This window comes from Drosophila innubila (assembly GCF_004354385.1).
Source record: "Drosophila innubila isolate TH190305 chromosome 3L unlocalized genomic scaffold, UK_Dinn_1.0 0_D_3L, whole genome shotgun sequence".
Classification (NCBI taxonomy): Eukaryota; Metazoa; Arthropoda; class Insecta; order Diptera; family Drosophilidae; genus Drosophila; species Drosophila innubila.
In genome coordinates, this window is record NW_022995376.1 from 1,045,346 (window position 1) to 1,070,245 (window position 24,900).

At 31.5% G+C, this 24,900-nt stretch overlaps 3 protein-coding genes across 4 annotated transcripts; 2 read left to right on the forward strand and 1 right to left on the reverse strand.

Moving 5' to 3' along the window:
* The first annotated feature begins 162 nt into the window (after nucleotides 1-162).
* On the forward strand, nucleotides 163-4,006 carry LOC117786929 (succinyl-CoA:3-ketoacid-coenzyme A transferase, mitochondrial). Its single transcript, XM_034625353.1, has 5 exons — nucleotides 163-341; nucleotides 1,364-1,562; nucleotides 2,037-2,630; nucleotides 3,083-3,465; nucleotides 3,528-4,006. Exons 1-5 carry the CDS (start codon nucleotides 285-287, stop codon nucleotides 3,834-3,836), a joined length of 1,542 nt encoding a protein of 513 aa, XP_034481244.1. The 5' UTR covers nucleotides 163-284; the 3' UTR covers nucleotides 3,837-4,006.
* LOC117786930 lies at nucleotides 3,909-8,674 on the reverse strand. Of its 2 annotated transcripts, none has more exons than XM_034625354.1 (3): nucleotides 8,222-8,674; nucleotides 4,975-5,307; nucleotides 3,909-4,349 (listed from the first exon to the last, which is right to left on the reverse strand). In XM_034625354.1, the coding sequence occupies exons 1-3, from the start codon at nucleotides 8,237-8,239 to the stop codon at nucleotides 4,026-4,028; spliced, it is 675 nt and encodes a 224-aa protein (XP_034481245.1). In that variant the 5' UTR covers nucleotides 8,240-8,674; the 3' UTR covers nucleotides 3,909-4,025. The 2 variants fall into 2 exon arrangements, with proteins under 2 accessions (XP_034481245.1, XP_034481246.1); XM_034625355.1 differs by lacking the exon at nucleotides 8,222-8,674 and adding an exon at nucleotides 5,870-5,922.
* Nucleotides 8,675-9,637: 963 nt separating this feature from the next.
* Nucleotides 9,638-14,213, forward strand: LOC117787173 (proton-coupled amino acid transporter-like protein CG1139). The gene is made up of 9 exons (XM_034625623.1): nucleotides 9,638-9,763; nucleotides 10,375-10,473; nucleotides 10,704-10,854; nucleotides 10,912-11,033; nucleotides 11,594-11,820; nucleotides 11,894-12,024; nucleotides 12,435-12,613; nucleotides 12,685-12,860; nucleotides 13,707-14,213. The coding sequence occupies exons 1-9, from the start codon at nucleotides 9,759-9,761 to the stop codon at nucleotides 13,949-13,951; spliced, it is 1,335 nt and encodes a 444-aa protein (XP_034481514.1). The 5' UTR covers nucleotides 9,638-9,758; the 3' UTR covers nucleotides 13,952-14,213.
* Nucleotides 14,214-24,900: the final 10,687 nt, after the last annotated feature.

Genomic DNA, 24,900 nt, shown 5'->3' on the forward strand with positions numbered 1-24,900 from the left:
CATGTAAATAACATCTGACTATTTTCCAGCTGTTAACTCAGCTGAAGCTGTAAGCTCATCACCTGTTACTTCAGTTTGCTAACAAACAGCAACAGCTGTGTACGCTACACTGTTATTTAACATTTAGTGGCAATGTTACTTTCCATTGCCACTGTTATCAGTCTTTTGTTGGACAGCTGTCGCAACGCGCTCTTTTTTGCTCAGAAATCGCGTAAAAACGAATTTAATAGTAAATTTAAACAAAAAGTTGAGCATTGAAGCCTGATAAATTCAATTAAAACAAAATGCTGCGCAGAATTATTCTAAACCAAAGTTTGGGCAATAAAAATCCAGCGTTCAAGGTGAGCGCTTAAGTTATTTATACACGTGCATATGAATGTGTGTGTGTTTGGATAAAGTTAACTGTGTCAACAACAACAAAAACTCAAATATTGTGTGTGTATGCGTTTCTTTGCTATCTTTTAAACTTTTATAACATAGAACATAGGAATAATAATAAATTCAGTCTGATCAACCACATGTTGATACAAAATATCAAATGTACGTGGTGAACAGTACCTTTGACATATGTTTGTACGTGTGTAGGCTGTTATGTTATTATGTTATGCTATGTTATTATGTTGTGCAGACAGATTATTAAGTTTATTAGTTTCTGATTGACAATTTCCCTGATAATCGCTCTTTTGATTGTGATTGTAATTGTGATTGTGATCACCGCACGCGAACAAGTTCCCCTTCCACTTGTCACGCCACCTCCATTCCAGACACACGAGCCACCACAACATACAGTAGGTCAGAAAAGTTCTTTGACCACTGATTGCAAATAACGTGTGTGTTGATAAAAGTTTATTTTTATTAACATAAATTGAATATTAAAGACATGAAAATAACTTAACTATTTCATTAAAATTTCAAATTGTTTTTTTTTTAAGTTTACTAAATAAGATATATTTTTAAAAAAAGTAGATAACAATAAAAAAATATTTTTGATAATTTAACTAAAACCTTACAGTCACTCTTTAAACTAAACGGGCCTTATTAAAACATTTTTTAGTTATTCAAAAAAAAATAAAATAAAAAAAGCAAAAATGCCAAAATAAAATAAATTTTATTTTTAATTTTTTTTTATTTTAGCATATGTTAATGTTAATTTTATTTCTCTATGAAAACAATTACTCGGCCTACTGTATTTCATAAATAGTCGCTGGTTACGCAAGTTTTTATTTTTGCAATAACAACACGAAGATAATCATGGCAAACTTGTATGCAAATTGTCAGCTAGAAAAACAAATTTAGTCTAAGCACCTGGCTTTCTTTCTGTCTATCTATCTACCTATCTTTTTATCTATCTTACATTGTTTAGCTCATTGCCTGTTACGCGACATCGGGTAAACCGCGACAAGGGAAAATCTACGAATCGGCTAGCGACGCTGTGGCGGATGTTAAGGATGGTTCCAAAATCCTTTTTGGCGGCTTTGGCATTTGCGGTATTCCCGAGAAAATGATTGATGCACTGAAACAGAAGGGTGTCAAGAATATCACAGCAGTGTCCAATAATGGAGGTAAAGTGACTTTAATCATATGCTAATGACACTTGTTGACTTGTCAGAGTGTCAACTGGTTCCAAGGTGAACTGATTCTTTTTTAATTTGCTAGTGTTGTCCTATTTAAATATTAAAATCAGTTGTTTTTCTGAAAACTGATTTTTATTTAATTTGACAGTGTTGTCTCATCAATTAATAGAATTAATAGTTTTTCAGTAAGTTTTCTTTCTATTTCCTACTATTTGATTAAAAACTATTGTTATCAAAAAAAGTTTTGAATCTTAACCATATTTTTTAAGCGAGTGTTATCTTACGAGCTTTTTAATTTCAATATTATTTTTTTATAAATTGAACTATCTTCATATCAGCAGAACCAGTTCATTTTTGAACTTATTCACATTTGATTCGCCAGTGTTGCCCTATTTCCTTAACTTAAAACTGTTATCATATGAAATTTCAAATCTTAACTGTCAACATTCTTATCAATTGCAGGCGTAGACGATTGCGGTCTGGGCGTGCTGATAAGACAGAAGCAGGTGGCCAAGGTTATTGGTTCCTATGTTGGTGAGAACACTGAGTTAGTGCGTCAGTATCTGGAGGGAGAGTTGGCCATCGAGCTGACCCCTCAGGGCACCTTGGCCGAGAAGATTCGCGCTGGAGGCGCTGGAATTCCCGCCTTTTTCACGCCCACCGGCTATGCGACATTGGTGCAGGAAGGCGGAGCACCCATCAAATACTCCAAGGATGGCAAAGTACTCATTGAGAGTGAGAAGAAACCAGTGCAATCCTTCAATGGACGCAACTATGTCATGGAGGAGTCCATTTTCGGTGACTTTGCCTTTGTGAAAGCCCAAAAGGCGGATGCCTTGGGAAATCTGGTGTTTAACAAATCCGCCCGCAACTTTAATGCTCCCATGTGCCGTGCCGCCAAAGTGACCGTCGCCGAGGTGGAGGAAATTGTGCCCGTGGGTTCCCTGCAACCCGATGAGATCCATGTGCCCGGCATTTATGTGAAGCGCATCTTCAAGGGCAGCGACTACAGGAAGCGTGTGGAGCGACTGCGCATCACGGAGCCAAAGGAAGAAGGTAAATCTGTAAATGGGTAGCAATATATCATTGATATTTTATATAGTTCAAAAAATCAAAATTACTAACAAAAATAATATTTTCTAAAAAAGATTGAAAAAATCTTTGATATTTTGGAAACTTTCCTTTAAATAAGATCATAAGAATTTATTTTTACTCATATTTTTGATGTAATTGAAAGAAATTGAAAAACAATTGTTTAACGACTTCAAAAAATCAAAATTCATTACAAAAATATCACATTTTCTAAGGAATATTGAAAAAATCTTTGCAATTTTTTTTTTTGCAATTATATAAAAAAAATATACGTTTTTCTTATGGTTTTCAATAAATATCTTAATTTGATTAGTATAACATATTATTTGTACATTAAGAATCATTTGATTTTTAAATTCATATTCTAAACATTGTAATTCTAAAGTTTTATGATTTTTCCCGGATCCTTTCTGCAGGAGCACCTGCTGCCAATTCTAATCCTGGCCAGCTTCTGCGCGAACGCATCGCTCGTCGTGTGGCACTGGAGTTCAACGATGGCATGTACGCCAATCTGGGCATTGGCATTCCCGTGCTGGCCTCCAACTACATTCCCGATGGCATGAATGTCATGTTGCAGTCGGAGAATGGCATCTTGGGTCTGGGACCGTTTCCCACAAAGGATAAGGTCGATCCCGATCTGATCAATGCCGGCAAGGAGAGTGTTACTGTTATTCCAGGTGCTGCCTATTTTGGATCTGACGACAGCTTTGCCATGATTCGTGGCGGACACGTTGATCTAACCATTCTGGGCGCCATGGAGGTGTCTGCCACCGGAGATTTGGCCAACTGGATGATACCCGTAGGTGACATAAGTTACCTTGTTAATCGCAGATTATTAATGTATGCTTTTAAATTGTACAGGGTAAGCTTGTAAAGGGCATGGGCGGTGCCATGGATTTGGTGGCTGCTCCCGGGACAAAGGTCATCATTACCATGGAGCACAATGCACGCGATGGTTCGCCAAAGATTCTGGAGAGCTGTTCATTGCCTTTGACTGGCAAGGAAGTGATCGATTTAATTATCTCGGAGAAAGCTGTATTCCAAGTGGAAAAGGGCGTTGGCTTAACTTTAATAGAGGTTGCCGAGGGTTACACTGTGGATGACATTATTGCCTGCACAGGAGCCAAATTCAATGTGTCTCCAAATGTCATTAAAATGAGACAAATCTAAATTGCAAGGGACTTGATTTCCTTAAGGAACTGTGTGCAATTAGAAGGCTATTCAATAATGTTGTTCAGGTACTCAAAGTGATATATTTGTGCATTTATTATTATTGAACATGGAAACAATAATCGTTTTTATATTACCATTATTAAAGTGTAAAGTTGTTAATTGTATAATTGTTATTTTGAATTCTATTTAGGCAATGGCTTTCGTTATATTCTTCAATGCTTCCGAACGATGTGCAATTCTCATCTGTTTGTTTAACATATCAAAGGTGCGATTATATTTGCTGTCCGTCTCATAGCGACAAATGGCGCAAAAGTGTGAGGACAGGACGTGCAGTGGACTTTTAAAATAGATGCCCTTCTGCATGGTTAGCGAGTTCTTGCGATGTGACATCATGTGCAGAATTATCTCCAGTATTGAGAGCACACACCAAACGGCGAGACTCCAGCAGAAGAGAGTCGGTATGAGGAAGAGCAAGAAGGAGTTGGTGCGCTTGTAGCCCAGAATGATGTTCTATAAGATGCAAATTTATTATATGATATATTCACTTTTTTATGACACAACACAGTTTGCCGTATGAGTCAACTTAGCTCGGATTAATTAAAAATTTTGAATTTTATTGAAAGCCCATATTTTTAGATTTAACAATATCAATATCAAAAGAAACTTATTCAAAATAGTTTTTTTTCATATATCTAAGACAAGTCATTAAAGCAACAAATAACTTGTAATTAGTTTTTTCACAAATTAGTTTTCAAAATAAAAATCAAATATTTATAGACATTGATATAATGTGATAGGTTTTTTTTTGAGTTCTTCCCAATGCATTCAACAAATGTTCTATCGTTTAATAATTTTTTGAATATCCCCAGACTTTAAAATATTTAAATATTTCATATTTTTAATCTTTCGTTTTTATTTTTAAAACTTTGTTATTTTAAATCAAATTTTCGAAATTTAATTTTACTGTAATTTTAACTACTTTTGATCAACTGTTCTTAGTTGATAATAAATAAATAAATATTTAAATAACTAATGATATAAATATATAAATAATTAAATAAAAAAAGCTATCAATTAATTCGAGCTAATTTGACTAAAAGTTCCACTGTGCGCAGTTAAGTTAATTTAAACTTACGCTACTAACGCCATCCATTTCAATGTAATCCTCACGCTCATAGCCCGGCCTTGTTTTCTTCAACTTGGACTCGACCCGGCGGGTCGAATCGGCGCCAACTAAATGCTTGGCTGTAATATCCAAATCCCTCTGATATTTATTTGCCAGCACATTGTCCATCTCGTCACAGATTGTGCCACGCAGAAAATGCCTTGGCACATGAAAATTACCGTGCTTTCGGTATCGCACTTTCATCTGATCGTTGACCGGTTCTCCAGTCTCCTCATCATATTTCGGTTGCTTGATGCGTGCTGAATCAGTATAAAAATACTCAAACTCACCAGTTTCACTGTTCTGAAAAAAACAAAACCAAAACAAGATAAGTTTAATGTTGAAGATTGTTAAAATATGATAAGGAAACTAGAAAGAACTCAACAGTTGAGGTGCTCGACTTTTTAAAGATCTGTTAACAAGTGTTAAAAAAAAGAAAATAAAAACAAAGTTAAATAGTATATAAATTCTAAATTCGTAGTTTAAAAATATTGCTTTCCTATTCATATATTCATTTAATTTATTTTTTTTCAAGTTTTTCAATATTTTTTTTGAATATATTTTTGTTTTTAAATTTTATATTATTATTTTTTGTTTGCAAACTTTTTTTTTAACTTTTAACACATAAATACTTCTCTCTCTTTCTGTCTGCCTGTCTGTCTGTCTCGCTCTTAGTATTGATAGAGCAAGCAATTAAATTGTTTATTTCGTATAGTCAGAAAATAGACGAGACAAGCTATTCTGATAAGAAACCGGCCCCAAAGGGGGAATCTTAAGCCGATATGCACAAGTGATTCATTATAAAGAATTACTCGTAATATTTTCCGTAGTATACGAAATACTTTTTCATAGGTACACCTCTTACCACCATCACGTTCATCCTGATACTAACTCGTAAATGCTGTTCGTTGTATTCGGCTTTTTTTTTTTAGGCTTGCCCTCCCGACAACATTAATACAAAAAATAACAATAATAATCATAACTTATCGTTATCAGCGAGACGTGAGATACGGCGCCTGTTGCCTTATGAAATATATTTTGAGGCTTAACATTACATTCGCTGTTAACTATAACATTTGCAGACACCTATACTGTAATTTAACTAAATTGTCCAATTTATTTTTTTAATGAAACGTCTCAGAATCAAATTCAAACTATTTTTTTTTACGAAATTAAATTAGTTTGCATAATGATTTGAATGATCAAATCATGATCAAAATGACATTCTGTAAGAAAAACTGTTAATTTTTAACAAAGTTATGCAAGTTTGAAGTTTGATATCCCTTTGAACTGGGAACTTTACAAGTCAAAATTTTTGTCACTTTCAGTTTGATTTTTTACAAAAAAATGCAACGCCTCAAAATCAAAATTAAAGTGTCGTTTTATACTAATTTGGGTCTCAGGAGTTGTTTAAAAGTGAAAACTCAGGTTTTTAAATTTTGAAAAAAATATTTTTCCAAAAAAGTCAAAGGGGGGAGTATATGATTTTTTCGGAAAAATATCGAAAATCAATTTTTTTTAAAGTTAATAATATTTGTATGCAGCATCAATAAAGAGAAAAAATAATGACCAAAATGACATTTCGCTCGAAAATCGGTTGAGTTTTGACAAAGTTATGAAAGTTTAAAGTTGGTGAAACCTATGTATATTCTACTGAGTTCAGGTTATAGGGCAACTAATTACTTGATCTGACTGTGAAATTGCGTGCAAATCCAAAATTGACATTAATACAAATTGACGTTAGGAACAGATGGGAAATAAATGAAACCTAAGAAATTTCGTGCCTGAGAACATGTCTACTGTAATAATAAGCTAGCTTCTAGAATTATAATTATAGTTATTAAATCTGATTATATGGTTTATATACGACTGCGACTGAATCTTAGCTCTGTAGCGCAGTGTTACGTACGTTTCTCTGATGTTTAACTAACCTAATGCACCCATGAATATATATTCAATTAAGCTTATACTCGAAACGAATGCCAAGTGATAGAGTATATAATATATATTACCAGGAGGTCTGTCTTCTATATGTGTATATAAATAAGCATGTAATATCTTTTGTATAATCTAACTGATTGACAATTAATATGCAGCCCAACCCCTGATATCTAGAATTGTGAGGGCTTGTTTTTAAAGTGTCACCCCTAAGTGTGGAAATAAGGTAAAAACTTTATGTAAGAATTTTTTCTTCGTTCTTCATTTTTATTATATTTAAATTTCAAATTTTATCTTATAGTTCCAATTTTAAGAACAAAATGTACGATCTATTAAAGTTTTTTGGGGTTTGAAAACTGGAAAATCACTCTTAAGTGATAACAATTGTTGAAATATTTTTATAAAATTTGCTTATCTTACTTTTCTATTTTGAAACTCTTCCCTGGATCGTCAAGCCTTTAAAACTATCTGATATTTTCAATTTATTTCAGTTGAAAATTTAAAACGAAATATCATTTTGAATCGTAAATATAAAATTTAAGTTTTAAATATTTGTATAATTTTTTTTTAGTTTAAATTTTTTGACCACTGTTTTGAGTCAAGGTTAAATAAGTAAATAAATATTACTTTTGTCGCACTTGCCTAGTGAACAGCGTAATTACAGGTAGTTAAAAGGGTACTCGAAAAAGTAATACCTGCGGCAAACTATTCGCTAATTTGATGACAGCTCTATGATAAAGTAGGTGCCTGTAATAAATGAAGTGATCGTCGTTGTTGTTACACTTAAATGATAACAGAGTGTCAGCTAATCAATAGTTTAGCAATGCAGCGATTATCAGACAAATCAAGTATACGTCACAGTGCACACAGAGACTGAGAAACAGAGACAGAAAGAGAGTGGAAAGGCAAACAGAGAGAGAGAGTGTGTCATTAACATGTCTGGCATTTAGTAAAATAAATAAAAAATAAATCACAACAAACGCTTATTTTTTTATGGCGCATAGTTAAATAAGTCGAATTAAATATTTGCTAGTTAGTTTAAAAATAAAGCTTCCTACACTCTAGTTGTCCATCTCTTTCGCTCCCTGTCTTTCACTAAACTGAGTAAAAGTCTAAAACGAGTTTTTGCCAGACATTATTTAAATTAAAAAATCTAAAAATGGAGCCTAATATCGCCACACGCAACGGGTAAACAATTAAAAAGCTGGCGATTCGGCGAATCTCTTAACTTTTTATTTTGTTTATTATTTATTGGGGACAAAACGCGTTTGTTGCTCACCTTTATGGAATAGACCATGTCTGTCTGGCTTATATTTTATTATTGTGTAAATAATTCTGCTGTTTTGTTTGCTTATATTTTTATTTACTGTTATTTGCACACCATTAAAATACACATAGTTTATATAAACATAATATAAGTTTTGGTATTTGTTGTGGTAACTTTCCGCAGATTTTTGTTTAAACTGTCGCCGCTAATTTCACTTGCCGTGAAATTAATTGACAGAATTATAATTATTATTGTGTTATATATTTGTAAAATTGAGAACCGGTTTGTTCGTTAATTGAATTTAATTGCAGTTGTAAGTTTTGTGTATAATTTTCCATATGAAGCACATTATATTGCGTACATTCGTGTATAAATTATAATATATTTAACCTTTTTTTTCACGCGCACGACAAGAATAAAAGAGACGCGCCGATTACACGTCTGTTGCGCACAGCTTTTCGTCGAAGAATGAGTGGGAAAGCAACAAATAAAAACAAAAAACAAAACTCAATAATTATTTATGAATTTCTCAACTCAATTTGGCACTGTTAATGAAAGAGAGAGCGAGCGCTCTCTTAAAAATCTCTCTTCAAGGCAGAGATCTGAGCAAAAGCTTTCTCATAAAGAGCTTTTCAAACAGTTGGTAGCTGTCTCGGCTAAAACTGTCAGCTTTTATTTAGAAAAAGCTTTTACATTAGTTAAACATACAAAGTTATGTTTAAAGTTAGTTTTTATTACGCATACGCCAGGTTAATCAAACTTAAACTTATGATTTTGCAATTTGTTTTCACTTTGGATTAAAAGCTTTCATTTGTACACTAAATTGACGGGTATTTTCAAATGTTTTACTTACAGCTATATATTGTGATTAATCTTTAAGTAATCGTATTCATTTTAACAATTATTACGCATTCGTTAATTAAGCCAAAGCTAAGCATATAATTTTTCTAATTTTATTTTCTTATTTATGCAATTTAATTGTGTTTACTTGTTGGTTTAAATCTAATTTTTTATTATAGCAATAAATCTTGAATATTTTTTAGATGACTGCGTCAACTTACTGATAAAAAAATTCATAAACATATTAATACTAATTTTCAAAAGCCGATTTATTACTTATACGACAAGTGAGCCAAAGTTCAGTCCGAAAGATGTTATTTTTTTATTTCTAATTTTTCTTCATTTTTTTTGCAGTCTATTAATAAAAATTTAATACATGCATTGACAAAAGTTTCAAATTCAGTTAATTATTTTAAGCAATATCCAAGTTTAGGGTTTATTATGTATACGCCAGTTTAGTCAAAGTTCAGCTCTGTTGATGATGCTATTTATATATCCCTGTGGATAGTGTTATCTTAAAAGATAAAAGTTTCTATATTTTCACAGGCATTGAGCTACATCGACGTGCATTTTGAATTTAGTAGCTACGCGTTGGGCTTCTCGTTTGGTTGTGCTTCCAGTAATACCTAATTTCATCGTAAAACCCTAGTCATAGTGTCTATCTTTTTATCTAAATAATCGTGATTTAATTTAAGTCGAGTAGCTTACAATGCAGTGAGTAAATTAGACAAGTTAGCAACTAATGTGTCAGTCATAAACTCTGATAGTTAAACAAAGATGACAAAACGACAAGACAATTTGACAATGGCACTGATAAAAAACCGGTTTCTAAAATAATGTCAGTCTCCAAAATTTATTTTAATAAGATAACTCTCTGGGAAAAATAGCAAAGAATATAATTCTTACCATCAAGTTGCTTTGTTTAAAAACTTTGGTTTCTTGGCACATTTTTTAGACGAAAGACGTTAAAATTAATAATTTTGTCAAGCCAAGAATTTTTGTTTATGAAATGCATCAAGAAAATCTTTGTTATCAGTGTAGAGAGTGAACTTTCTGTATATTATTATTATGACAGAACCGTTGCCGTTTTTTAATTTAATGTCAACGCTTTTTAATAGACACTAAAAGATATAAACAATGCAGAATTAGCACTCTTAATATTTACTGATTACTGGTGGTCTATAAACATTTTATAATTGTTTTTGTTCCTTGGCGCGATTTATCAGCTCATAAACTCTGACACAACATGGGTCGATTAATGACGACGATAAAATTGTGTTGTAAAAATCCAAAACTAACTATTAACTAACTATCGCTTATCTTAGAAACGATATCAAGAATGATTCAATCGTGTGTTCAGAGAAGATTTCCTCAACGGATGATTACGATCCACATATGCATCGCAATGCGAAGAATCCAACCAAGTGAGTAATAAGCTAATATATTCTATATTTAGATATGTAAATTGTATTTATTTTACTTAAATAATTACTTTTAAAATACAATAAAATAAGTTGTGTCAATTTTATATGTGTTTTAATTTATTTTATTTTGTTTTATATAATTAATTTAAATTGAAAAATTTAATTTAATTCTATTTAGTTGTCTTTTGTTTATAAGTTAATAATTCTTAATTTTTCTTTTTTCTGCTTAGCAACTGGCAAACCTTTGCGCACTTTTTGAAGGCTTCTATTGGCACCGGAGTTTTGGCCATGCCCAGCGCCTTTGCGCATGCGGGCTATGTCAATGGCATTGTTTTGACCCTAATCATTGGTCTCTTAGCTCTTTATTGTCTGCACATTCTGGTGAGTTGAAGTTTGGTTTTTAATTAATTGTATTTAGTATCGATACCTACATTGCAGATTGGTTCCATGTATGTGCTTTGCAAGCGGCAGCGAGTTCCTTACGTCAGCTTCTCGGAGGCCATGAAATTGGGGTTACAACAGGGTCCACCAGCCCTACGATGTCTGGTCCCAATTGCCATGTAAGTCAGCTCTTCAATATACTTTTTTAAATAGCAAAAATTAAAATATACTGATCTCAAAAATCCTTAAAAATCATATTTAAATTATTCTAACAAAAACAGGTCCTTAAATGTAAATGTATAGCCTTGTAGAGGATATTAAATATTTATAATAAGTTAACTTAAAGTATAATTTTTATTTAATATATTTTTGTATTATTTTATTTAAAAATTTAAGTAAACATAATTTCCTTTTTCCTTTTAGTATACTATTATTTTAATTATTTGTTTACAATATTTATTTATTTTACATATTTTACATATTTAAATAATAATATTATTTTTATCTCTTATATAGAGTAAGTAAGCCTTAAATACAATAATTTTTTTTTTAATATTATTTTATTAATTAATTATATAATTTTTTTTGTTATAACATTTGCTTAACAATTTTTTTTAAGTAATTCATATAGGATATCTTTATTATGTTGTTATTTAATTGACTAGTTTTGATAGATACTTTATTATAATATTTATTTATTTATTGATTTTCGTTGTTAACATTTTCGTTTTAACTGCAGACCCTTTGTGGATGGTTTTTTGGCCTTCTATCATTTTGGCATCTGTTGTGTTTACGTTGTTTTCATTGCAGAGAGCATAAAGCAGCTGGTGGATGAATATTTTGTCACATGGGATGTGCGTTTGCACATGTGTATTATCATCATACCGCTCTTATTGATCTTTAGCATTCGAAATCTCAAGTTATTGGCACCATTTTCCAGTGCTGCCAATTTGCTGCTTTTTGTGGGTATGTCTACGTCCAAACTCACCTCGGAGAATTTATTTCTTATATTTATATTTTATTTTAATTTTTAATTCAGGTTTCGGCATCATATTGTATTATATTTGCTCCAATTTGCCGCCTTTAAGTGATCGTAAGCCCTTTGAACATTACACAAAGTTGCCCACCTTTTTTGGCACTGTGCTTTTTGCTTTGGAGGCGGTGGGCGTGGTAAGTCACTGAACAATCAGAGCAATGATTTAATTTTGACTTAAAAATTTACTAAAAAAATTTAAATTAAATTCCTAGCGCTAACCAAAAATTCTTATAAATTAAATTTAATATTTTATGCACTTTAATTCTTTAATTATATTTTAAAGTTATATAAATTAAACATAGTTTTAATATAAATAGTTATTTATTTGTTTACTAGTATTTAAGTGTAAATATAATTTTTAAATTCTTTTATTTAAGTTTTTCATATTTATTTTATTTAACACTAAAATTTTATGCTTGAGTTAATTTTCTTTTTATTTATTCTTCATTTAACATTTTGTTAAATTTAAGATATATATATCATATTTTTTTGTACTTTTTTGTATTTATCACTCCTTTGATTATTTTAAAATTTTCTCATTTAGATCTTGGCTATTGAGGAGAACATGGCCACGCCTCGCGCCTATGTGCAACCGTGTGGCATCATGAACTGGGGCATGTGCATCGTTCTGAGTCTTTACGTGTTTCTCGGCTTCTTTGGCTACTGGAAGTACGGAGATGAGGCATTGGGTAGTGTAACTCTAAATATACCTCAATCGGAAATGTAGGTTTATTTTGAAATATTAAGCATACGCCATGTTGACACTTTTATTATACCAACTTTCTTTTTTTTAGACCCGCTCAAGTGGTAAAGATCTTTTTTGCCATCACAACGTACATTTCTTATGCGTTGCAAGGATATGTTACAGCTCATATCCTTTGGAGTAAATATCTGAGCAAACGCTTCAAGGACGTTTCCAAGCACACGCTCTACGAGCTCATCCTTCGCACGGTGATTGTGCTTTTAACTTGTAAGTAGCAAAAAGTAAAAAAGAATAACTAAGAATAATAGCTAAGAATAAACAAAAAAATTGAAACAGGACATTAGGCAACTCTTTATAGGAAAATAAAAATATTAAGAATTACAATAAATTTTGCTAGGAAAGTATTAATATTTTATTTTTAAAAGAAATAGGAACAGGAGACTAGGCAACTTTGTATAGGAAAATAAAAATATTAAGAATTACAATCAATTTTACTAGGAATGTATTAATATTTTATTTTTTAATACTGGAAAACGAAAGAATAAAAAATGTATATTAAAAATTGAAAAAAAAATTTGAATGACAAAAATTTGACTTTATTTCAAGAAATTTTTTATTTAAAATCGCGTAGTAAAAGGAAAACAATTTAAAATGGATATTAATTTTTATTTTTTAATGTATATTAAAAATTGGAGAAAAAATTGGAATGACAAAAATTTGACTTTCTTTCAAGAAATCTTTAGATTTAAAATCGCGTAGTAAAAGAAAACATTTTTAAAATAGATTAAAAAAGCAAAACATGTTGTCTAAGTTAAAATCTAAACTAGTTATTAAATTGAATTGTAAGAAAAAAATATTCTTAAGGTTTTCATTGAAAAGGAATTGCGGAAGAAAATATAATTAAAATATTAGAAATCTAAGCAACTTTCCTAAAATAAATCCACTACATTTTAACTTATTTGTGCACTCTTAATTTTTAAATATACTTTCTTATTTCTTATTTTATTTTCTAATAAGGGTAATAATAGTTTTCTCTTGTGTTTATTTTTGAAGTTCATACAGAATTATTTGAAATTTTCTTGACATACCATTTTAATTTTGGGTCTCTTTCAGTTTGCTGTGCCATTGCCATTCCAGATCTCTCGCTGTTCCTCTCGCTCGTCGGCTCCTTTTGTCTCTCCATATTGGGTCTGATTTTCCCAGCTCTTCTACAAATCTGCGTGCAGTATGAGAGAGGATATGGTCCATATAATTACAAGCTTATCATCAATCTGTTGCTGCTGATCTTTGGCCTCTTTGGCGGCATTGTGGGCACCTACGTTAGCATTGTGGATATAATCAACGCCCTTTCGAAATAGCTTAAGTTCGTCGGTAATGTTTGCCATTAAATACTGATACACATAATTGAGTTGCAGTTGCAAATGCAGTTGGGGGAGTACTATATATGTGTGTGTGCAACGCGGCGTATGCGTAATATAGCATAACCTCTGCTGTGGCTTATGCAAATCATGCTGCGGCCTCTATACATGTCATTTGGGTTCTGTTTACTCTGTTTGGCCTGCTAATTATTGTACCCTGTGCGCACATTCCAATGAACTGAGGAAGGACAGAATTCAGAAAGGGACGTCGAAAATGGGGGTCAAAAACAGGGAAAGCAAATAAGAATTATGGACTAAAAAAATAAAATGAAAACTGCATAAAAAATGTGAATAAATTGGAAAATCTTAGATGTTCTCTTTTTGGATGGAGTGTCCAGTAAACAGAATAAACTTTTATTCTCAATTTTTTTTAATAACATTAATTTTAGCTCTTACTTTTTGTACCTAAATGAAATTAAATTATGAAAGTAATAAATTTCAATATCTTAAAACTAGAATATGGAAAAATTGCGTTTATTTCTAATTTTTGATGTACATTATTTTGAAGGAATTAAATTTCATTATACGTTTAAAAATCATATTTTTAAAAGCAGTATCTGAAAATGTAAGATATTTTTATTCCAGTTACTTAAAAATAAGTAAAAGGGTATATTGTATACGTAGCTTTAAAATATTTATCAGGCTCATTTTCTGGCTCTGAATTTTTTTTTTGGCATGCGAAAGTTACTTTGTAACTTAAAACTGTAAAGATTCGAGAAATAATAAACGTGCCTATAATATTATGTAATAGTTTTATATAAAAAAGTTACATATAATAACATAACATAAAACTATATATTATTCACAATATGAAAATTATTAATATATTTATTTGGAATAAACTTAATGCATTTTTTACACCCTATTTTCAAGGTTAATTTGTTGCCATTTTAAGATTTGTATTTTAACATTTTAACATAACATCGTTGTTAAAATCGAAAAGGAGTCGTCAAAAGAAGTCAAAAGTCAAGTAAGTCAAACAGTCGAAATTCTTTTAACTTTAATTAAAAGCTCAGCCTCCTGGTCAGTGTGGCAAGTTGTGTGAAGTATGTGGCAATGTGTTGCTGGCACATTAGCTTGCCTCAAGCCCTCACTCTCTCTCTCTCTCTCTCTGTAACCCCTCTCAACTCCCTGTAGCTGAGACAGACAGACATGATCACGTGCTGCTGCAAATGCAACGAACTGTAATTAAATGCAACCGCAATTAACACAAAAGCGCCCGCAGCTCACAATGCCAGACACTGTATGCATACACTGAAAAAAACGACCAACTCTTAAAATTATATGTATTTTAAGACCATTTAAGAACCAAATTACGAATATTAAGAGTATTAATTTAAAAAAATGCAGCTCTTAATGAACAAAACATTATTAAAATTAACATATTATATTGAAAACACTCAAGTTCGAATGCCACTCCAACCAAAAAATAAAATACTGCATATAATAATATTTATCAAAATACTAAGTCAGAAATTAACAAAATATAATCAAAATAAAAATATTAGAAATTCAAATTTGATCAGTGTACGCTCGTGTACCATTTCCTTCACACACTCACTGTCACTTTGACTACCTTTCTCTATCTCTATCTCTTTTGCAATTTTATTTAGAATGTTTTGAACACGGCTTTCTGTCGACATGTCTGTCTTCTCCTTCCTCTCCTTCTGCTGCTTCTGCCCCTCTTTCTGCATCTTGTACTTTGTCTTTTGTCGACCACTGTACATCGCAATGGCAATGTCCGGCGGCCATTAGCAGCCAAAGAAGCATATTGCACAAATGCCAGCGAGGCACAGTGGGATAAACGGCTAGACTAGCTTATACAAATTATTATCTTCAAAAGTAATAATAGTAATATCGTGATAAGTATCATCTGCCTGTTTTCTTTCGTTGTCTATTCATTTTATAATTTTTCTGTGTTTCTGTCCGTCTGTCCGTCTGTCCGTCTGTCTGTCTGTCCGTCTGTGTGAGCGCCTAGATCTCAGACTATAAGAGATATAGCAACCAAATTTGGCACACAGAATTCTATAGACCTATGTTCTATATTCTATGTTTAAACAAGTTACTCGAAAATGTTTCTGGTAGAAAATTTCACAAAATGTGAGTTTTTGAACAATTTAACGTTTTTGGCTGCGGTTGACATTTCTGTGGATTTATAAATAGCTTACATTTAATTGACTAAATCAAGTTTTGAAAACTTGATTTAATGTAAGCTACTTTAGACATTTTTTCCACTGTGCGAGGGTTGCATTTGAGACACACTTCTCTCACGCTTACTGCATATAATGGCAAACTAATTGGGCAACCCTCGCAGTTGGGTGCAGCGTGTGTTGAATTGCCGTTTGCTTTGTACGTTTAATTACTCTTTTGACGGAAATAACACAACATTCGTTTTGAAAATGGCAACAAAATAGAAAGAGCACAATTGCAGTCAGCTCTCTCGGTTTACACTCGTAATTCTCCCTGTTTCTCTGTCTCTCCTACTCCTTCTCACCCATTCCATCTCTGCTTTAGCACCTCTCAAAGCGTCTGAAATGCAACACTCTAGTTTTATTTAATTTTTTTTCTTACTGCGCTTAAATTTACGCAGCAACAATTTAAATAGTTGAGAATCAAAGACTTGACTTTCGTTTGATTGGCCAACAGATGCTTGTTTTGGCCTGGTCTAAGCTTCATTTTCTTTGAGCTCTGCCAGTCAAATTAAATGTCAAGTTTACTTATTGTTAGCCCAGTAGCCAAATAATAAATAGACTATTAAATTTTGATCAAAATTTCATTTGTTTATGTGATGAAAAGTAAGAGAATAATTTTAAAAATATTTTTTTGTAATATATATTTTGCTTATTCTATTATTCTATAAAATTATTATTTATTATATTCATTGAAATATTATTCATTAAATTTTATTTATTTATTTTTTTAATTTATTTTCTAAAAAGGAATCATAAATTAGAAAATTTATTAAATAAAAATATTCAGAGTACAAATTTAAGGAAACAAAAATGCGCATATTTGTCTTCTATTTTTTTTAAAATTTGTATTTCCTTCTAACAAAAGCCCTAAATTTGTATTTCAATTTAATAGATATGCTTTCTAAATTCTCAGTTTATATTCTTAGTATATAATAGTAATTCTTAGTAATATATTTCGACAACTGTAGTTTTGTTTAGTAATTACTGGTGATTTCTTAGTACTGGGCATATCCAACAGTCGAGCAGTTTTCTTAATTGTTGTTATTTTGGTATTGCGATTGCGTTTTCCCTTGCGTTGTTGGCATTCGAGTCATTTGACGTTTGAGCATTTTAATTATATTTGTGCAGGGCAGCGCAAAGTTGGCCCTTAAAACACAACTCAATGGCGAGGGTGGCTTTTAGTGTTTCCGGGCAGTTGGCCGCTCCACGATGACGGTGGTAAATTGAATTACGCACAATGCTAGGTAAACACATGGTCACTGCATTTGATGAGACTGAAAAGATCTGAGCCTTCTCCCTCTTTCTTTCTCATTGCCAACAAATATGCGTAAAAGTTAATTAGAAAATGGCCTGAATACGAACTCCATTTTGCCCATGCCAACAAAATAATGTATTTCATTAAATTCAGCTGGCAGCTGCTATATGAGTATATGAGTGTATTCATGCTGTATTCATAATACACACATTATTCAGCTTCTACATGTTTGATCAAAACTCATTCATATATATAAATCCATCTATTCAACCATCTATCTATCTTTACTTACAATGTTCATGCTTTGTGTGCGTATACGTAATTTATACGTATACTTTATATATTTACGCATAGATATTTCCACTCAAACAGTGTCGAATAATGCGAGCTTTTCAACAAATTTGCAGCTTTTGTTTGCACTGTTTCCATTTTTAAGCGTTGCACACAAAATTTGTGTTGCATATTTTGCGGCGCTGCAAACTGAGATTTATATTAAAATCGCTTTTAAAATTTGTAAACAATATTATTTTGACATTATTTTTGGTATGCTAAAAATTAATTATAACATTACTAAATATTTTCCAAAAATTTGTCGTGCAAAAAAATAAAGAATCCTTTAAAATGCTTTTGCATTTATTTCTATAAAATAAAGACAACGTTTGGTTATAAGCCAGCTAATATAAAATGTCTACTTAGTCAAGTAATTTTTTCATTATTCATATAAATTGCTATAATTACAAAGCTTCCATTTTAAACTCGTAATTTCTTATTTCACATTCTCAATTTGCTAAATTCTAAGGGTTTATTTTGTCGCCTGTTTGGAAGCTCTTAATAAGTAAATAGCATTAGCAATTGTGGAACTGAGTACAATTGCCTAAACAATTCCTGAACATTGTGCAGCAATGTCAAATGGCTCTATTCATTTGGGAGTCATTTGGGGCTGAACTAAACCCGTAGCTTATCTTCATTCACAGTTCCTGTCTATCTAATCGCTTGCCATTCCACCTTTTTAACTTGTTTTTGGCTTTTGTGAAATGTGTTTGCATATTTGCTCATTTAGACTGGCAAGTGCTTAATTTTGTGCATACGCCGCTTTAGCAAATGATTCATTTTTATTCATTTAAGCAATTTCTAAAAAGGGGGAGAAAACAGGGGGGCAGTGAGGAGTGGTAGAGGGGAGGGGCTGTCTAACCATCATGGCAAATGAGGAGAACTGAGAACAAAACGCAGCCTCTTGGCAATTTGTTTGGCTGCTTGTAACAGTCGCTATTTCTGTGTGTGTAGGTGTATGTGTGTGCCACAACAAAATGATTTATTTTACGCAACGCTAAGCACACACACGTCTCTAGAACAACAACTACAACAAAGCACAGTGGGCGATTTATCTGATCTAACCTAAGGGAGTACATGATTTTGTCGGGAAAAAATCGAAAATAAATTTTTTTTTAATGTTAAATATTTTTGAATGCAGAATAAATTTAGAGACCAAATAATGACCAAATTGACATTCAGCTTGAAAACCGGTTGAGTTTTGACAAAGTTATGGCAGTTTGCAGTTGGTGAAACCTATAACTTAGCAACTTTACAAGTCAAATTTTTTGTCCGATTTCCCTTGATTTTTTACCGAAAAATGGAACCTCTCAGAATCAAATTTTAAGTGTCGTTTTATACTAATTTGGGCCTCAGGAGTTGTTTAAAAGTGAAAACTCGAGATTTAAAATTTTGAAAAAAAATTTTTTCCAAAATAGTCAAAGGGGGGAGTACATGATTTTGTCGAAAAATATCGAAAATAAATTTTTTTTTTTAAGTTAATAATATTTATATGCAGAATCAATTAAGAGACCAAATAATGATCAAAATAACATTCCGCTTGAAAATCGATTGAGTTTTGACAAAGTTATGGAAGTTTGAAGTTGGTGAAACCTTTGACCTAGGAACTTTACAAGTCAAATTTTTTGTCAGATTTCCCTTGATTTTTTACAGAAAAATGAAACCTCTCAAAATCAAATTTGAAGTGTCGTTTTATACTTATTTGGGCCTCAGGAGTTGTTTAAAAGTGAAAACTCAGGTTTTTAAATTTTGAAAAAAATATTTTTCCAAAAAAGTCAAAGGGGGGAGTACATGATATTGTCGAAAAAAATCGAAAATAAAATTTCTTTTAAAGTTAATTATTTTTGAATGAAGTATCAATTAAGAGACAAAATAATGATCAAAATGACATTCCATTGAAAATCGGTTAAGGTTTGACAAAGTTATGAATGTTTGAAAATCGGAAAATAGCCCACTGTGCAGTGAAAATCAGGAACAATGGCGACAAGCGTCGCATCGCATCGCATTGTTTTGCGGCAGTGGCTTTTGGTTTGTTTCATTGAGGTTTACTGTATTTATTTTTGCCAGGCATTTTGTTCTACAATTCATGCAACAGACGCGGCTGCCACCTAATGCCATCATCAGCATTAGACAGACAGAGAGAGGGAGAGAGAAGGAGAGAGAGGGAGAGAGAGGGAGAGAGAGAGAGAGAGAGGGAGAGAGACAGACTGACTGTCAATGATGACGACGGCAGCATCGCGAACGTTTGCTATGAATAAATAACGAACACACTGGCAATGGCAGTGGTAAAATGTTGTCAGAGGGGTAGATTGTGAGGGTTAAAGGGTGAGAGGGGACGGGAGAGTAAGGGTTGCCTTGTTGCATGTGATTTATGCGGAGAATACATGAAACTAAAATAGGTGCTGGGCTTCAAAACATTGATTGTTGCTAATGTGGCCAACAAAGGGATGTTGCCTCTTTGATTCAACCCCTTCAACCCTCTGTCAGCACCCTCTCCTTTATTCCCTGTACACTTCACATATTCCTCTGCAACCGTCGCTTCAACTTTAGCATGATAACAGATAAGCACAGAGACATGTGTGTGCGTTTGTGTGTGTGTGTCTGTTAGGCAGATAAAAAGGTCGAGCAGCTGCCGAGCATTTGCCTTTGGTCGACTGGTCGCTGCAGGTGCGTTAAACATTTATGAGCGCCGAAAAACGCAGATTTTTATTGAGGCAGTTCACTGGGCGCACCGCAAAAATTGTTATAAACGCCCATGCATAATTCATAAAGTTAAAGTGACCCCGTTGCGTATACGCAATAATCATACGCCATGTTGCACAGCCAGTTCACACACATACACAAAAAGCAAGCAAAACAATTCCGACCCTCGATGTTTTGTATGGCCTTGGTGGGCTATTTAACGAATTGCCACCATGGGAGGTTTATTATTTTACATAGATCTATAGAAAACATTTCTAAGCATTTCTAAAAATTTTCAACAAGTATGTCAATATTATTAAAAAAAAACAGTGTGTATACGCAATAATCAAACGCTAAAATTAAAAGCAAACATTTTTAAAATGATTAATAAAGTTAGTATAAGAGTAAGGTGCTTAAATTTTATTGAATACTTAAGCTGCAAGCTAAATCTTTGCAATTTATAAATATTTAACATGTTAATCAATATTATTATAAAAAATGAGAAGAAAAAACTCTTTGAATTGATTAAAAAAATAACACTGAGAATAAAGTGCTTTGAATTTATTCAGCATTTAAGCTGACAGCTTTTAAAATATTTAACAAGTTTGTCAATATAATTGTAAAAACATTGCGTTAACGCAAAATTAAATATTTAATGGAAATATACAATTAAAAACAAATTTTATATAAGTAGTTTGAATATTGTTAAAAAGATAAAAAATTAAGAAAAAATTGAGAAAAAAATACAATTTTTAACAAAAGTAAAAAAAGCTGTGAGTTGGGTAGCTAGTTAGTGAGTTACTTAGTAGAGCATGGCTAAAAAAATTAAGAGAGTTTTAAGTATAAAAAAAAATATATATATATATGAAATTTATAAGTACTAAACAAATTTGTGAAAATTATTGCAACGCTTCTCAAATTAAATGAAAACATTAAGAAAATACTTTTCAAATTAAAGCAATAATTATCAAAGTCAAGCTGCTGTTGAAGGCAATTGCATTCCCTAAATAATTTATTTAGTAAATTTATAGAATAATATTTATTCGCCAAGTGGCACAGCAGTTCACAAGATGAAAAGAAAAATATAAAAATAAAGACTTTCTCTAACAAAGTTCAGGTTATTGCATTTTATAAATATTAAATAAATTTGTGAAAAATATTGAAACTTAATTGAGTATACGTTATATTTATATGCCACATTGCACAGCAATTCACAATTGAAAGAAAAAGAGACTTTCAATTTAGGCTAAAAATTAATAAAATTGAGCTGTGAGTTAGTCAATAGCAATTTATAAATATTGAATAAAGTTATGAAAAATATGAAAACTTTATTGCGTATACGTAATTTTGACAGGCAACAAATTGCAAAGAAAACAGGCAGCAAATAAAAGATATACAATTTTTGCTAAAATTAACAGAGTTAAGCTTGTTGCTTATATTTAAATTGCATGCAAAATAGCTTAAATAAATTTGTGAAAAGTATTTCAATTGACATTTCGTTTGCAATTTGAAGCACCTATTATTATCAAAATTATTTATGTCTTTACAGTGAACTGGTAATGGTATAAGCCCTAATATGATATGACCACAAATAATAGCACGTTTGCCCATAAACTCTTCAAATGGTTTCGTTTTGCTGGCATTTTTGCCTAATTGCGGCCAAAACGTTTAGCCAAAAATGGTTTTTGGATAATTGCCAAAAAGAGAGAGCTGACAATATATATGTGTGTGTGTGTTTGTGTGTGTTTGATAGTGTGGTTATAATATTATATGTGGCTAGAGCAAGCAACTAAAATGCTTGAAATGTTCAACTGACAAGCAATGAAATTAAGCGTCATCATCATTATTATCATCATCGTCATCATCATCGACTGGGCGACATTGACGTGCAACTGTCATGTCATGGAAATGAAATAGAAATAGAAATGGAGGTGGAAGTGGACATGGAGATGGAGATGGATAAAACTGAAACTGGAACTGAAGAAGCACTTGGCATGTCAACGCTTGCTTCCAGCTCAAATCGACGGGTGAGTTTGGTGTCAAGCACTTTGCCTAAGCCCATAATTTATGCCGCATGTTTGCCATAACTCAATGGCAGCCACGAATTTCTGGATGAGGTGAAGTGGAGGCAGCTTTAGCCTTAGCTTTACTATAGGAAATAGTGTTGGTAACAAATCGCGATCAAAACAGCACATTGTCAATAGAAACAAACTATAAAAGAAAGAGTAATTAAAATAGCTGCAGGCTGATTTTTTTTGATTTATAAATAAAAATAAGAAAACTAGCATAGAAGGGATAATCAATACAAAAAGTCACAAAACTTTGAATTTTTGCTAATTTTAAGTTTATAAAAGATAAGTTGTTATAATAATATTATTTCATATAAGTGACAAATTGTAATGGTCTTCGACCTTGAATAATTTTAAAAGCTAATTTATTAAACAGTTAGCTTAAATAATATTATTTTTTATTTTCTTTTTGTTTTTTTTTTTTTAATTTATTAATAATACAAAAAATAGCGTCCAATTTTATTATAGAAAAATTATTTTTTATAAATTGAAAACGAGAAATATTACTTAGTCGATAAAATAATTTATTTTGAAAATGAAAAAGATTTTTTTGTACATATTTTTAACAAAAAGCTATTTATTAATGAAATTTTATAAAAAAATCACTTTTTTACAGAATATGGCTACCAAAATAAAGATATTTTAATTTTAATTTTCCTTATCTTGATTACATTTTTTGGTTTTGATTATTTTAGTCAACAACTCTTGTTTTTGGTTTCTGGTTTAAAAATTGTTATCATCAGTAGAACATTATTTGTTAATAAAACAGATCAAACTTTTGGATATAGAATGTTCACTTTTTTTTGTAAAATTAAAAAGCACAGATCTATGCAGAAAAAGGCTAAATGGTCAACACTGTATATAAGACTTATTTCAGTTCTTTTTCTGTGTGGTTGATGAGCAGCAATCGATAAATTCGAATACCCATACGAGTACTCGCACTCGCACTCGTACTCATACACTGTTCACATGCGAGACGATATCCTTAGTCCTTCTTCCATTTTCATGTGCCTTTTCAGGGCTGCGTTTTTGTCGCCGATTGAGCGAACAATTGTTAGATGGCGCCCAAGATGAATGTCCTGCAATTGTGCGCATTGCCCGCCATTTGTTTGGCAGCTTCAAACGGATTTACACCATCATCCCAAGCAGAGCTGATAACACAGACGAGACCAAGAACAGGAGGAGAAACAGGAGCAATAACACTTGACAATGCTATCAGCAGAGGCGACAAATAGTCGAGGGGTTTCACAAATTTAAGCCGTGTTGAATTCACCATTATTATTTAGAAATCTAAATGATTTTAATTCCAAAAATTACATTTATTTTTTAATATATTATTAAAAATATATAAATAAATTAATATAAACATTTTTTAAATAAAATATATTTTTTTAAGCCAGTAAATAAATTTCGAAAAGTATCTTTAATTACAATAAAAAATATTCAAAGAAAAACTAAAATAAATGTATTAATTTTAAACAAATATTAATCAAAAGTTATTGACAACTGAATTAATATTCATACTACAATTTTATTTTCTCATATTTTTATATCCTGAGCCCATTGTAAATAAATAAATAAATAAATTTCGAAAAGTATCTTTAATTACATTAAAAAATATTCTAAGAAAAACTAAAATAAATGTATATATTTTTAAACAAATATTAAAAAATTGTTATTGACAACTGCTTTAATATTCATATTACAATTTTATTTTCTCATATTTTTATAGACTGAGCCCATTGAATTTGTTTGTTTTTATTTTTTATATATTAAAAAGAAACGTTTTCATAATTAATTTTAAATTTGTTTCACACTAAACATAAATAGAGAAATTTAAACTCAATTTAAAAATATAATTTAAGAGTTGACTTCTCTTTAAAAAACTGGAGTATTGACTCCTGTTTTATAAATACTAGCATATCTGAGAAGTACTGAGTACATAATTCGAGAAAATTAAATAATTTTCGGGTTTGATTTTTGTAAAGTCATAACTATAACTTGTTTTGCTTGTTTTACGAGTATCTGTGTTTGTGGATGGAATGGGATGAGTTGGAGTGCATTCAGTGCACTTAGCGTTATTAGGTCACATTAATAATTATGGTTATGGGATTTGAGTGCATGTTAATGGCCATTCAGTGCGTTGTTCGAAATCGATTTTCATTTGATATTTCACATTTGGCCTTCTGATTGCATTACCATAACACACTTTTGCATATTCCTATTTGCCATATTCGCCATTTTGTTTGTGCGAGTGTGTGTGTGTGTGTGTGTGTGTGTGTCGCAACCACTAATTAGCCCATGACAAACACATGGCACAACAAACACACACACACTTTGAAACATATGTGTTTGTTTTTG